General features: G+C 41.3%; 1 protein-coding gene across 5 annotated transcripts in view; it reads left to right on the top strand.

Moving 5' to 3' along the window:
• The window catches only part of rbfox2 (RNA binding fox-1 homolog 2), an 84,654-nt gene that overhangs the window by 42,905 nt on the left and 27,292 nt on the right, over positions 1-14,457 (top strand). For all 5 annotated transcript variants that reach the window (XR_009783923.1, XM_061737578.1, XM_061737488.1 and 2 more), the window contains 4 exons: positions 8,155-8,361; positions 10,610-10,777; positions 11,815-11,868; positions 11,997-12,089. Coding sequence is in view for 4 of the 5 variants with exons in the window: in XM_061737578.1 (XP_061593562.1) it covers positions 8,155-8,361; positions 10,610-10,777; positions 11,815-11,868; positions 11,997-12,089 (522 nt within the window). In the remaining variant the exon portion in view is untranslated. The remainder of the gene's footprint in view (positions 1-8,154; positions 8,362-10,609; positions 10,778-11,814; positions 11,869-11,996; positions 12,090-14,457) is intronic.

Genomic DNA, 14,457 nt, shown 5'->3' with positions numbered 1-14,457 from the left:
TAGATAATGCCTTGAATGTTTTAACCTAAAAACACAACTTAAATATTAGGAGCATTCCAAACAAGGAATCATTTAAAAAACATGTTAAGTCATTTTTTAGATTGGAGAGTTAATAGTGTTATGTTATCATTTTGGGAACTGTGATTTATACTTTTCTTTTTCTTCTTTTCTTCTCTTTTTAATTGCAATTGGATCTGTGTATGTTTTGTAACTGGAATTGTATGTTATTGTGTATTGTTGTTTATATTGTACTTTTTAATTAGGACCCCAGGAAGACTAGCGTTTGTGCGTCGGCTAATGGGGATCCTTAATAAACATAAACATAAACATAAACAACTAGTGACTTTTATTGGTTAAACAAATAACTTTATGTTGCACCAAAAAATGGGATAAAGGAACCGCTCATCTATGACCAAGTGGAGTCGATACCTAGTGTCCATCTCATTCGGGGTAGAAGAAACGGTATTTTGTCTAAAAAAATAGGATTTTTCCGTATTCCATCCTTTTTGTGTTTTTATTTATTTAAAAAAAATTTTTTTTATTGATATCACAATAGAATTTTGCAGCCTTTCCTGGAAACACAACCTTAAACATTTGGCTTGAAGGTTTTCCATGTGTGAATAATAATTTTCTATGTACATAGATGTCAAGAAAAGTTCCCCAGATTGATGGATGGAAGCAGTTTCTTCTCTAAGAACACTGCTGATGCCTTTCCTTTTTGGCATTGTGTGTCAACGCTAGGGATGGGCGGTATGGACTAAAAAATGTATCACGATAATTTCTGGCATTTATCCCGATAACGATAAAAATGACAATAAAAAAAATACCAATTCAACTCCACCTTTGTAACTATAAATCTATCTCGCTCTCAGATCCGCCATGTTTGTTACACAAAAACGTAATCAACGGGAATTTATCTTTCTTTCTTTCTTTCTTTCTTTCTTTCTTTCTTTCTTTCTTTCTTTCTTTCTTTCTTTCTTTCTTTCTTTCTTTCTTTCTTTCTTTCTTTCTTTCTTTCTTTCTTTCTTTCTTTCTTTCTTTTTTCCCTTCCTTCCTCCTTTCCTCCTGCTCTTTCCTTCCTTCTTCCCTTCCTCTTTTCTCCCTTCCTTCCTTCTTTCCTTCCTTCCTTCCTTCCTTCCTTCCTTCCTTCCTTCCTTCCTTCCTTCCTTCCTTCCATAAATCAGCTTTACACAAAAACATCATAAATGGGAATTTATCGTTTTTACCGCGACATGACAAATTCTTATCGCGAGGAATTTTTTTGACGGTATATGGTGAACGGTAAAATATCGCCCATTCCTAGTCAACACACACTAGAAATGCCCTAAAAGCTACTAAATGTTTTTCATTTCCAAGTGAGCATCTACTGGTGTATTTACTTGGTCTCGTGATCTACAGATAAACCACAGCCCCCCCCCCCCCCCCCCCCCCGTTACTGTCTGCCGGAGCTTCTCTCATGTCCCAGTATTGACGTGATCCGAGGCGACTGCGACATCCACAGCTTTGTTACTGGGTCAAGGGGCCGGACCTCAGCGTCGCAGGTGCGGCGATGAAAAAGGTCAAAAGCTTGGAAACAGATGGCACACACAACCTCCGCACACTTTTAACTCTCCCAGAGGGACGGGGATACATTGCAGAGCTCGGATGGGCATCGCCGAAGCCCGTCACTCACACACACACACACACACACACACACACACACACACACACACACACACACACACACACACACACACACACACACACACGGTCACATACATGCACAGTTGCCAAGCAGAACTCCAGGAAACGCTAATAATAAGAAAAGGACATCAACCGTTGCGGTTGCTGATTAATTATTTTCATCACCGTTGTCGTCTTGTGCCTCCTCATTACAACCGTTATTATAAATGATAACGATGCTGAAAATTATAACGTTGGGAAATATTCATGCGTTGGAGGAGGAGGAGGATTGGCCCCTTGACTGAAGACCCCTGTGACCCTGAAAAGGATGAGGCCGTTATAGGTGATGGATTGATGGATGGTCGTTTATCTGGTTCTTTTGTTCTCGTTTTTTAATATATCCATCTGTTTTCTGATGCTCATCTGGGACCAGGCTTTGGGGGGTGGGGGTCTCTGTCCCCAGCCACCTCCTCTAGCTCACCCTGGGGGGGCTGAAGTCTTTCCAAGCCATTCAAGAGAAATGATCTCACTGATACGAGATACAATGCTAAACTGCTAGGTCCGTCAGGTGCCAATCTACTCTGAGCCCCTCCAGGAATGACGGAGCTCCTCAACTGCTCAAGTTGCACAAGAAAGACTGGAGAAACCCATAGCTGATACCCATAGCCAGAGGTGGGTAGAGCAGCCAAAAATTGTACTCAAGTAAAAGTACTGTTACTTCAGAATAATATGACTCAAGTAGAAGTAAAAAGTAGTCATCCAAATAATTACTTGAGTAAAAGTAAAAAAGTACTTGATGAAAAAACTACTCAAGTACTGAGTAACTGTTGAGTAACATCTGATTTATTTTTTTTAACACAACCATTCAAACAGACAAAAGTACAAAATAATCATCTTCAGGCAAATTAAATCAATAAAATAATAAATTAAAATGAATACAAAATAAAAAATAGCTTAAATTAAAATAATTTTAAAGTAAATTCAAGTACTTTAATAAATAATAAAATAAATGAAATAATCATAAAATAAAAAAATAAATTAAGCACAAGTAGCACAAAATTTCAAGCCTTTGTACTTTTCTTTTTTAACCAGGCAGAACTAGAACAAACATGAACTCATAAATATAATGTGTGTGTTAGAGTCTGTGTAAATGTGACAAAACATGCAAAAACAAACATTTTTCCCAAAGAATCACTCAGTGATGTCATGAGATTGACGCGTACGCAGATAAAAGGGATAAAAGAAAAGTAACAGCTCAACGTAGCCTAATGTAGCGGAGTAAGAGGAACAGTTTCTTCTTCACAAATCTACTCAAGTAAAAGTAAAAAGTATAGTGATTCAAAACTACTCCTAAAAGTACAAAATTTCCCAAAACTTACTCAAGTAAATGTAACGGAGTAAATGTAACTCGTTACTACCCACCTCTGCCCATAGCCATAAACTGGTTGATCTTCCCGTGTGTTCTCCACTCATCCAGACGCAGAGGTCCACTTCAGGCACATCTAGTGGGGGGGGGGGGGTGGGAGGCAATGTGGTTTTTCCAGCTAAGAACTGCCACCAACAAAACGTCATCATCTGTAAAAAGCAGGAATTTAGTCCTAAAAGGACCAAACTGGAAACTCTCCTTGCCCTGGATGTGCTTAGAGACTTTATCCACGTAGGATCAACATCTCCCGGGTCAGACCAAACCTTCGCATGCGTAACATGGTGACCAAAATATTGCAGTGCAAAGGCCCCCAATACCACATACTCTGCAAACATTTCCCACTGACACCATCAGGGACATGATTGTAATCTTTCTCTGAGTCCAAAAAAACCCCTAAAGACTGATTGGTCCAATTCCCACGCACCCACCAGCCTCTTCGACATAAATATACTGTTTATTATCTGTTTATCCGAAACTGCCAGCCTCTCTGTCTTGTGTAAACGCACCGTTTTTTAAACATTTCTCTGGAATAAAGTCAAAATAGTCTGTTTCAGTTGTCGTTACCAAGACCGACATAGCTCACCGTCACTTAATACTGAATATGAATTTTATGGGGCATACATTTTTAATTCCATTTGCAAGCACGGCCTTGCAATGAGAATTTTCGGGAATCTCTAAAAGCCGGGACACACCGACCCGATAATCGGAGGCCGTCGGGCCGTTGGACGAGGTCGGTGCCGACGAAGTCGGTGCCAGTCGGTGCCAGGTCGGGTCAGTGTGTCTTCCGTCGGCGTTGGCACTCATTTCATTTGACATGTAGAATTGGCCACTAGCCGTCGGCTGTTATGACCAATTGACAATTCCGCCCTTGACTAGCCAATCAGAGTTAACCAGAAATGCTGATGGTAGACCTACTAGCTAAACTAAACTCTCATCACGTTGATTTGAATTTGACATGTTTGACTGTAGGCCTGTGTTGAAAAAATCGATTTCCCAATTCTCATATTAATTCCTAAAAATTGATTCATATGTCTAAATATCGATTTTTTTATTTTTTTTATTTTATTTATGTATTTTTTTTTCATCATTACATTACAACTTTTGGTTATTTTTTTGTTTATCCCCAAAAAAGGAATGTTTTGTTGGACACGAGAATAACTGGTGCCATGTTTTTGCCTTTAAATATGTTTAAAGGTATGAAAACATTAAAGTGTTAGGTTATAATTGCATAAATTGCCTATATTTCATTACTTTATATACTGTCTTGGGGTTACATTTGCAAAAAATGCTAAAAACCAAATGCTCAAAAATTAAAAACCAAAATTGACTGAAAATGGAACAAATAAAAACGGAATGTGGGAAAAAATAAAACCGATTTCATCCGTCTCTGTTTCCTCCCTGGATCTGTTTGGTAATTCTGACCCACATTATGTTTCTGAAAGCAGTTCTATCAGCATTCTGGGAGCTGATTGGTCCTTACAGCATCATTAGCTGCAATACTTGCTGTTTAATCTCAATATAATACTAGTAGTAATATTTTGCATAACTACAGTCATATAATTCATGCAACAGCTCAAAAAACAGTTTTAATAACACTAACCCAAATCAATATCGGAATCGAATCGGATCGAATCAAATCTTGATAATCGATTCTGAATATTAAGAATCCGAATCGAATCGATTCTTGACATTTGAATCGATCCCCAGCCCTATTTGACTGTATTATATTTTCCTTAGTAGCCATCATATTTTCAATCCTTCTTGAAGTCTTTTAGGCGTGAAAACAACTCAGTTCAGAACTCGATCGATCCGTCATTTCCGGTTGTTCTTCTCTCCTTTTCTTTCTGGGTGACATCACAGATTAGCGCCGCCTGCAGTTACGGGGATGTATTACGCCTAGCGCACGCGCAGAACGTACGCTCCAGTCGGCGTGTTCGAGAGTATTTTTTTGACCAAGACTAGAGTCGACTTTCACCCCGAATGCTTTTCTGCTGACGGTCGGCGGTCGGGTCGGTGTGTCCCGGCCTTAAAAGGACCAAAAGACGTCCCGGCCTTGGGTTGTGTACTGTGAGAAACTGCGGGAGAGAGAGATGTGTTGATGTGACGCTGTTCCTCACCGCCAACGTTGCATCGTACGCAAACGGCCATTCAACGTTGCAGTTGTTGTCTTTTATCTATTGGCGGTAGGCAGACGCTGAAGGGTTTGCTCACTAGATCCTATCAGGTCGGTGCCTGTAAATCTAGACGTGACGTCTGAAAGGACCCGGGAGGAGGTCGACCCTGTTGCTGGTCCAATCTCCAAGGCTTTCCCCCGAACCCCCACAGAGAAACAAGGCTAGAATGATGACACTGAAAGACTACAGTATGTTGTAGGGCTGTTCGATTAATCGATTTTAAATCGTAATCGCGATTATGTAATTAGAACGATGTTAAAATGTGAAAATCGTAAAATCGATTTAAAATTTTTTTTTTTTTTTTTTTTTTTTTTTTTTATAAACCTTGTCTGCACACATATTAATGATTGATACCATATTAATGATTGATGGAAATACCTCTCAATACCTGCGACAAGTGCCCCATCGGAGAGGCTCTTTAGTGTAGGAGGGGGCGTTGTAACATGCCACCGGTAGACCGGCTCGTGTTCCTTGCAAAAAACTTGCAAATGTGAACAGCAAATGTAATGACTGACATTACACACCTCTACCTCCTTCATGGATTGCATTATTATTTAGCATGCAAAGACCCAGTTTAGTTTAATTAGAAAATGTCTTGTTTTATTTAATTGGAAATATAACTTACTGTATGTTTGCAAGTGCTGATTTGCTGATTTTTTTTTTCAGAGATAAAACTTTATATATATTATATTATTATTATATTTTTTAAAACTTTTTTTCAACTTATTTTACAGAGTTTTGCACTTTATTCATTAATTTTTGGTTTAATAAGAGCAAAGTTTGCACTTAAAGCCCAATGGGGCAAATGTTCAATAAAAAAACAGCATATTTGAAATAATTTCTTTGCCTTTTGTCAATTCACAAAATAATCGTAATCGAAAATCGGATTTTGAGAGAAAAAAAATTGAGATTTTATTTTTGGGCAAAATCAAACAGCCCTACTACAGTATGTTGTGTAGTCTGAAGAACGCAGCGATTTACCGATGATGAAAGTGTGAAAGGGGCCTGGGTCGAGCTGAACATGGACGTCGTCTTGCTGTGTTTACAGAAGGATTACCAAGAAACTAAACCCAATACTATGTAGTCTTTGAGCAGCCGTCCTGTGCAATCTTCAGAGTTATAAATAGATTTTTAAAAACCTGATGGATAGTTTATCTTTGCAGCCACTGATCAAAGGAAAACCATTCCTCTTCTATCAGTCACCACCTTTAATCGCCACCCCCACCCCCCACCGCTGTCTCCCTTCACACTCCAACCATTACCATTTAGGGTATCCATGCCCTGCTGCCAGCAGCGAGGAATGCCTGTGTGTATGTGTGTGTTTTTGTGTGCAAGTGTACTTTCTCCGCCGTGTATTTGGATGTCGGTACCTCCAACGTCTATTTGAGGGGTAATTGTGTTGCGGAGTAGTTGGGCAGACTTCCACGCTGACAGTTGGTCTCCGTGTGGGCACTGAGGTGTGTGGGTGTTTGCGTGTCAGAGGTGATTTGTGTGCAGAGGCGTAGGGAGTGTGTGTGTGTGCAGGCTTTACACACTTACGGTTGCTCGACACAGCGAGCGTGGAGGCTTCTGACCCTCAACGCTGGATGTAGCGGCAGTGAATATTTAATGGGGAGGAGTGTGGATGCATGCAGGAAATTTAAATTTAGTATCAATGCAAGCAAGAACTTCTGGCCGAAGCTCCGTGTGTTCGAGTGGTTTTCCCTGTAAAAGATGCCACTTGGTATTAGGGATGGGCGGTATGGACTAAAAAACTTTATCACGATAATTTCTGGCATTTATCCCGATAACGATAGAAATGACGATAAAAAAAAAATACCAATTCAACTCCACCTTTGTAACTATAAATCTATCACCACATTCAGTCTTTGGAGCCCCAAATCACTGCTCTAAAAGATACTAAATGCTACTAAACTACACCAATTAAATTGAATTTATAATTTCTGTATTTAATTAATAAAAACCAATTAAATGAGTCCACCTGTACTGCAAAACTGTAATGACTCAGATCCGCCATGTTTGTTACACAAAAACCTCAACGGGGAATTTATCATTTCTTTCTTTCTTTCTTTCTTTCTTTCTTTCTTTCTTTCTTTCTTTCTTTCTTTCTTTCTTTCTTTCTTTCTTTCTTTCTTTCTTTCTTTCTTTCTTTCTTTCTTTCTTCTTTCTTTCTTTCTTTCTTTCTGGCTCCTTTCTTTCTTTCTTTCTGGCTCCTTTCTTTCTTTCTTTCTTTCAGGCTCCTTTCTTTCTTTCTGGCTCCTTTCTTTCTTTCTTTCTTTCCTTCTTTCAGGCTCCTTTCTTTCTTTCTTTCTTTCTTTCTGGCTCCTTTCTTTCTTTCCTTCTTTCTTTCTTTCTTTCTTTCTTTCCTTCTTTCAGGCTCCTTTCTTTCTTTCTTTCTTTCTTTCTGGCTCCTTTCTTTCTTTCTTTCTTTCTGGCTCCTTTCTTTCTTTCTTTCTTTCTTTCTTTCCTTCTTTCTTTCTTTCCTTCTTTCAGGCTCCTTTCTTTCTTTCTTTCTTTCTTTCTTTCTGGCTCCTTTCTTTCTTTCCTTCTTTCTTTCTTTCTTTCTTTCTTTCTGGCTCCTTTCTTTCTTTCTTTCCTTCTTTCTTTCTTTCTTTCTTCCCTTCTTTCAGGCTCCTTTCTTTCTTTCTTTCTTTCTGGCTCCTTTCTTTCTTTCTTTCTTTCTTCACGTACATTGTGCGTGGATTTACAAAGAACCATAAATCATCTTTACACAAAAACGTCATCAACGGGAATTTATCGTTTTTACCGTGAGATACAAATTCTTACCGTGGGGAATTTTTTTGACGGTTTATCGTGAACGGTAAAATATCACCCATTCCTAGTTGGTATTAACAGCCCCCCCCTTCTCCTTCTCTCGCCTTCCTCCAACAGGGTTCTCAGGATAGTGCTGGCGGTCAGGAGGGACTCGTACCCCCACCTTTCTCCACGTTCCCACCCCCTCCACCCCCACCCCCCCAGAACGGCCTGACCTTGGATTACGGGGGCAGCCTTTATGCAGCGGGGGCCGTCCAGGGTCCCGTGGAGGCCGGGGGAGCCGGAAACGGCGCTGCCAACGCCGCCAACAGTCTCAGTGCCCAAGTGAGTATTTATGCCCCGGGAGGGCGCACGTCGGAGCAGGCGTGTGAACGAGATTTAAGATGTGCACATGGGGGAAATGCTCAGAGCATGAATTAGACTACTGAGCGATACGGTTTCACATCCCTGTCCTTCACTCTCACACTTAAACTGTATAATCCTCTTTCTGTCATCGTGCAGCACATTAAAATAAGAAAATACTTCTATCAGGCTCATGAAGCTCAAGCAGCCAGCACTTTCCTGTAGGGGGGACCCAAATACTGGGATATCTGGGTATTAATTTGTTGGCTGTGATTGACACCTGCAGCATCGCTTCGGCTCATTTTAGCCTTTTTTTCACTGGCGGACTAGTTACTGTCCTTTGGGTGTACTCTGTTTGCATCTGACTTCAATGACTGCTCGCGTGCACGTTCCTCTTGAGACCAGTAACGCATGACCGAGCGTTTGGGGCCTCGGCGGCCCTCATTTAATGTTGCATGCGTTAATCACACCCAAATGCACGTGTGAGCCACATTAGCTTGGTGTTGTGAGCTCTTTCACCGGGTCATGTACGCATCATGCAACACGGCAGCAGCCGTCCCCCGACAGGCGTCGGGTATCCAGAGGAAACTTCTGCCTCAGTGTCAGCAGCACACAGCAGACATCCACGTAGGCAGGTGGAAGCAGCAATGGGATGACCGGGGATGGGGGGGGGGGGGGACCGGGAACGCAGGCCAGAACGCAGCTCCCGAGGCTCCGGCCTGCAAATATGCACAAAAGAGAAAAAAGGGGGGCCGGCACAAGAAACTACAGGAACGATGGACAAAAACGATAGCTGTGAGATATTTATAATAAATAAAAATGGAAATGGAGAAGAGAGGAAGGGAAAAGGAGAGGAGAAGAAGGGTGAGAGGCACCGCCCAGCGGATCATGTCGGTGCCCCCCTGCAGCATAAGCCTATAGCAGCATATCTACCACGAAGCTATATTTGAGACTAACTATTATAGTTTTGTTCTATAGCTGCAACTATGACTACTGACTCTAACACACTAGAGTTTACACTACCTAGAGATTTACCAACACCAGCTAGAGGTTTACTAAACACTAACTGTAGGCTTTACTAAACAGAAAGGTTTTAAGTTTAGTTTTAAAGGTGGAGGTGGTGTCAGCCTCCTTAACCCAGATTGGAATTGGAAGATACTCTAGGAACTACGAGTAAACCTGCACTCTGAGAGCGGAGAGCTCTGCCAGGAACATAAGGCACTATCAGGTCTTGTAAATACTGCGGAGCTAATCCGTTTTGGGCTTTATATGCAAGTAATAAAATTTTAAATTGTCCACACCACCTTTTTTTTTGGCATTGCAATAGTTTTAATAAAATTATTATTTGAGTGGTTATTTGCTCTGATACACCAGGTATCTTCTTTTTTTCATTCATAATTGTCTCTTGAACACGATAAATCCAAGCAACCAACCTATTATTTTTAGTATCCAGTTGGCGTTGATTTTGTCAGTTTTTGTCAAACAATTTATTCTTTCTTTCTCTCAATCAAGACCCTGTAACATTCACTGGATGTCTTTTCTTTTTGTTGTTTTTAGTATTTTGGTTGTCGCTCTGCGAACATCCAATACCGCCTTTCCCTGATAGCTTGTGTGTCTATCCAGTGGCATCCATAGATGGTTTCTGCTGCGTCCGTTGGTAGTGTCCCACGAAAATCAAGTCCCATCTAGAGGAACCAGACTGATTATTTGTATCTACTGTAAGAGAAAAAAGGTGGCCACTGTTTTAGTTAACTGTATCAGATGAGTAGTTTGACATCCAAGTACTGCAGTTGCTTCAACCAAGAAATAGCCCTGCGTCTAAACCTTATAAAACAGATGTATGTACTAAATTTAATGTAAAGAGAACATAATTAAGAATGTTTGACACTTAATTTCTGCAGAACTATTTAATCCATCCATCCATCCATCCATCCATCCATCTCTGCTTATCTGAGCTTGGGTCTTGGGGTAATTCAGTCCAAATGGGCCGTGTTCTGTACTGTGAGGAAAAACAATGCTTTTGTTTTACATTTGTCTAGTAAACATTTATATATAGTCTTTTGGTCTGTTACGGTTTTAACAAGAAGGGTAATTTAAAAACACATCCGTTTTGGAACATTCTCTATGCAGATGATGCCTTGTTCTATCTTGAGGATCAGCTCATTAATCCATGATGAAGATGAGGTGTTGCATGTTATCTGATGTCCAGTTTGTCCATCTGTCCCTGCAGTCGGACGGGTCCTCCCAGATCGACGGACAGTCTGGAGTCGGCTCAGGAGGAGGGGGTGGCGGTGGGGGTCCCGGGGAGGATTCAGATGCCAAGGGGACCCCCAAACGGCTCCACGTATCCAACATCCCCTTCCGCTTCCGAGACCCCGACTTGCGGCAGATGTTTGGGGTATGCAGACCCACTTAGCATTATTCTGTGTCTTTATCCTAGGACAGGGGTCGGCAACCCGCGGCTCTAGAGCCGCATGCGGCTCTTTAGCGCCGCCCTAGTGGCTCCTGGAGCTTTTTCAAAAATGTTTGACCTTTTTTTCTCTTTTTTCTCTTTTTTTCTTGTTTTTTTTGCTTTTTTCTTCTTTTTTTTCCTTTTTTTCTCTTTTGTTTCTTCCTTTTTCCTTTCCTTTTTAATTTTGAGATTTCAACTTTTTTCTCGACATTTCGACTTTTTTCTCAACATTTACACTTTTTTCTCGACATTTACACTTTTTTCTCAACATTTACACTTTTTTTCTCGACATTTACACTTTTTTCTCAACATTTACACTTTTTTCTCGACATTTACACTTTTTTCTCAACATTTACACTTTTTTTCTCGACATTTACACTTTTTTCTCAACATTTACACTTTTTTCTCGAGATTGCACTTCAACATTAATCTTGACATTTTGACTTTTTTCTCGAAATTTTGACGTTTTTCTCGAAATTTTGACTTTTTTCTCCACATTTTGACTTTCACCATTTACCTTCATTCTAAGGCTTATACAAGACCTTTCATTTTTTGCGGCTCCAGACATATTAGTTTTTTGTGTTTTTGGTCCAATATGGCTCTTTCAACATCTTGGGTTGCCGACCCCTGTCCTAGGAATTAAGGTTATTTTTAACCATCATCCAGTTAATTTTTCCTAGAAATTAATAAAACAAAAGTTCTACCATTTCTGTTTAGAGTCCAGGACTATAACGTGTCAGCTGATTCTGAATTTCTCGAGAGGCAGATGTTATAATCTGACCTCGCGCTCGGCTGTTTTGTGAGAGGAATGCCTTTAAAAGTCAGTGCTGAGAAAACAGCAGAGCGAAGGGAGAAGTGGGCGAACGGCCAAGCCGGCTTAGTGCCAGCCTCTCTACGGTTGAGCAGCACTGACTCCCTGTGGTGAGCATGTGACTTAGATGATTCTGCTTTCTCCTCATTTTCATCTTTTCAAAAAAATAAAGCAATTTGGGAAGATCCTGGACGTGGAGATCATCTTCAACGAGAGGGGCTCCAAGGTAAATACGACCGACACGCTCGAGCCGTTTGTGTTACAGCAACAACCTTGACCTGGTATTCTCAGCCACTTCTCCGTCCCCCGCCGCTTGTACCCCCGCCTCCCCGCCCCCCCTTCCTGTCCTTGCAGGGCTTTGGTTTTGTAACGTTCGAGTCGAGTGCGGATGCGGAGCGGGCCAGAGAGAAGCTGCACGGCACCCTGGTTGAAGGGCGTAAAATCGAGGTGAGCCGCCACCTTCAACACGGAGCTCACGCCCTCTCCTGTGTCCCCCCCTCCATGTCTGACAATGACTGAGTTAGTTCTCATCCTTTCTGGCTCGGAGAAGGGTTGTTTTTCTTTGTTTTTTTTTCTCCCGGATGGCTGTTCTGTGTTCGGCTCTTCCCCTTCTGGCTTCACTATAGCTCGGTTCAGCCGAGCCGCCGCCGCCGCTGCACACACGCACGCACGCACGGGCGTCCGTCCCGGCGGCGGCGGCGGCGCTGCTTCCCCGCCGGTGTCGTTGATGGTCTTGTTGATGTTGTGGGCTGCTCATCGCACCTTGATCTGTGAAGCTGTGTGGTTTGCAAACGCTTGCCGGGTGGATTGGCTACACAAACAGGCATGGCCCGGCGAGGCGTCGCTACGACGACGCCGACGCCGCTGGCAGGTTTCAGCTTCTGTCACAGCATGTAGGAACTTTTCTGTTTTCTCCTGCACCTTCTCCATCCCCATCGTCACTTCTTCCATGACCATGATGAGTGGCTGTTTTTGGTTTGTGGGTGTGGTTATGACTGGACGGGCAGATAAAAGCCTTGGGGGGGGGGTCTGAGGGGCTTCTGTATGTTGCATGGTCGGAGCGTAAAGTTGATGCCGAGGAGTTCTTTCTGTCTTTCCTTCTTCTTTTCTATCTTTTCCACTCTTTCACTTTGCGGCTTCCTCGAGGGGTCGCATTTTGTTTAGGTTGGATCGGAGACTGATGCATGATGGGAGGAGGGGGGGGGGTGGGGCAGTTTGGCTTTTGTGGTGTCATTTCTGAATCTTCAAAAAAAAAAAAGAAGAAGAAAAAAATGATAATTTCAGATATGCAAGATGGATGGTGTAATTAAAGGAGCCGCGTCCCGCTGGGCGCGCGCACGTGCATCCGCCCGCATCGGGAACGAACGGCAGATCTCATGGAAGTGCATTTTGTTGTGACATCCTTTTTAATTTGTTGGCATGAGCTCAGATTTCAGTTGCAAATGGCCCCCGGAGATCCAAAAACGGCGCAGCGCTTCCGCCATTTGCTCCGGCTCTTGATCTTTTTAAAAAAAAAAAAAAAATCACGCTTTTTTTATTTATTTTACTCGCTGCTAGAAAGTCTTTCTGCATGGTCTTTGGATTTTCCTGCACTCGTCTCTGTGTTTGTGTGGGTGTTCAGTATTGAAAAACAAAAAAAACAACATGCACACTTGTGTAAACGACGGCGGGCAGAGAGACAAGTGGATGTCGTAGATAGCTGTCGTCCCCTCTCCTCTCCTTTTTCTTAGGTTTCTCCATCTCATTCTGCTTTTCCAACCAGGCCAGTCTTGTCTGTCCGTCCGTTTGTGTCCTCATGTGCACCCTCATTTCTGCTCTGCACCCCCCCCTCCCTTCCTCCCCTCCCCTCCTCCATCCCTCCATATCTCTCACCATCTCCTTTTCCTGAACTGAAGTCAGGTAGCACACACACCGGAGACTGGGGGTCAAGTTTGATTTTTTTGAGTGATTTATTTGTTCATTTATTTTTCCTAAAGTGGGTTATAATCATACGGAAGAGTATTAGGGCCAGGCAGGAGAAAAATAAAAATAATATTTTATAGGAGGAAGATTTTTTTTTTCATTATGCACTTCGAGAAAAAAGTCGAAATGTCGAGATTAATGTTGAAGTACAATTTCGAGAAAAAAGTCGAAATGTTGGGAAAAAAGTCAAAATTTTGTGAATAAAGTTGAAATGTTGAGAAAAAAGTCGAAATGCCGAGATTAATGTTGAAATACAATTTCGAGAAAAAAGTCGAAATGTTGGGAAAAAAAGTCGAAATGATGAGAAAAAGTCGAAATTTTAAGAAAAAAGTCAAAATGTCGAGAATTCTGTTGAAGTATAATTTCGAGAAAAAAGTCGAAATGCTGAGAAAAAAGTCAAAATGTCGAGAAGAAAGTTGAAATGTCGAGATTAATGTTGAAGTACAATTTCGAGAAAAAAGTCGAAATGTTGGGAAAAAAGTCCAAATTTTGTGAATAAAGTTGAAATGTCGAGAAAAAAGTCGAAATGTTGAGATTAATGTTGAAGTACAATTTCGAGAAAAAAGTGGAAATGTTGGGGAAAAAAGTCAAAATTTCGTGAATAAAGTCGAAATGTTGAGAAAAAAGTCAAAATTTTGTGAATAAAGTTGAAATGTCGAGAAAAAAGTCAAAATGCCGAAATTAATGTTGAAATATAATTTCGAGAAAAAAGTCGAAATGTTGAGAAAAAAGTCAAAATTTTAAGAACAAAGTCGAAATGTCGAGATTAATGTTGAAGTACAATTTCGAGAAAAAAGTCGAAATGACGAGAAAAAAGGCGAAATTTCGACTTTATTCACGAAATTTACTTTTT

This window comes from Cololabis saira, chromosome 1 (assembly GCF_033807715.1).
Source record: "Cololabis saira isolate AMF1-May2022 chromosome 1, fColSai1.1, whole genome shotgun sequence".
NCBI lineage: Eukaryota > Metazoa > Chordata > Actinopteri > Beloniformes > Belonidae > Cololabis > Cololabis saira.
Note: the sequence above shows the minus strand (reverse complement) of the source record. Positions and strands in the feature narration are given on the sequence as shown.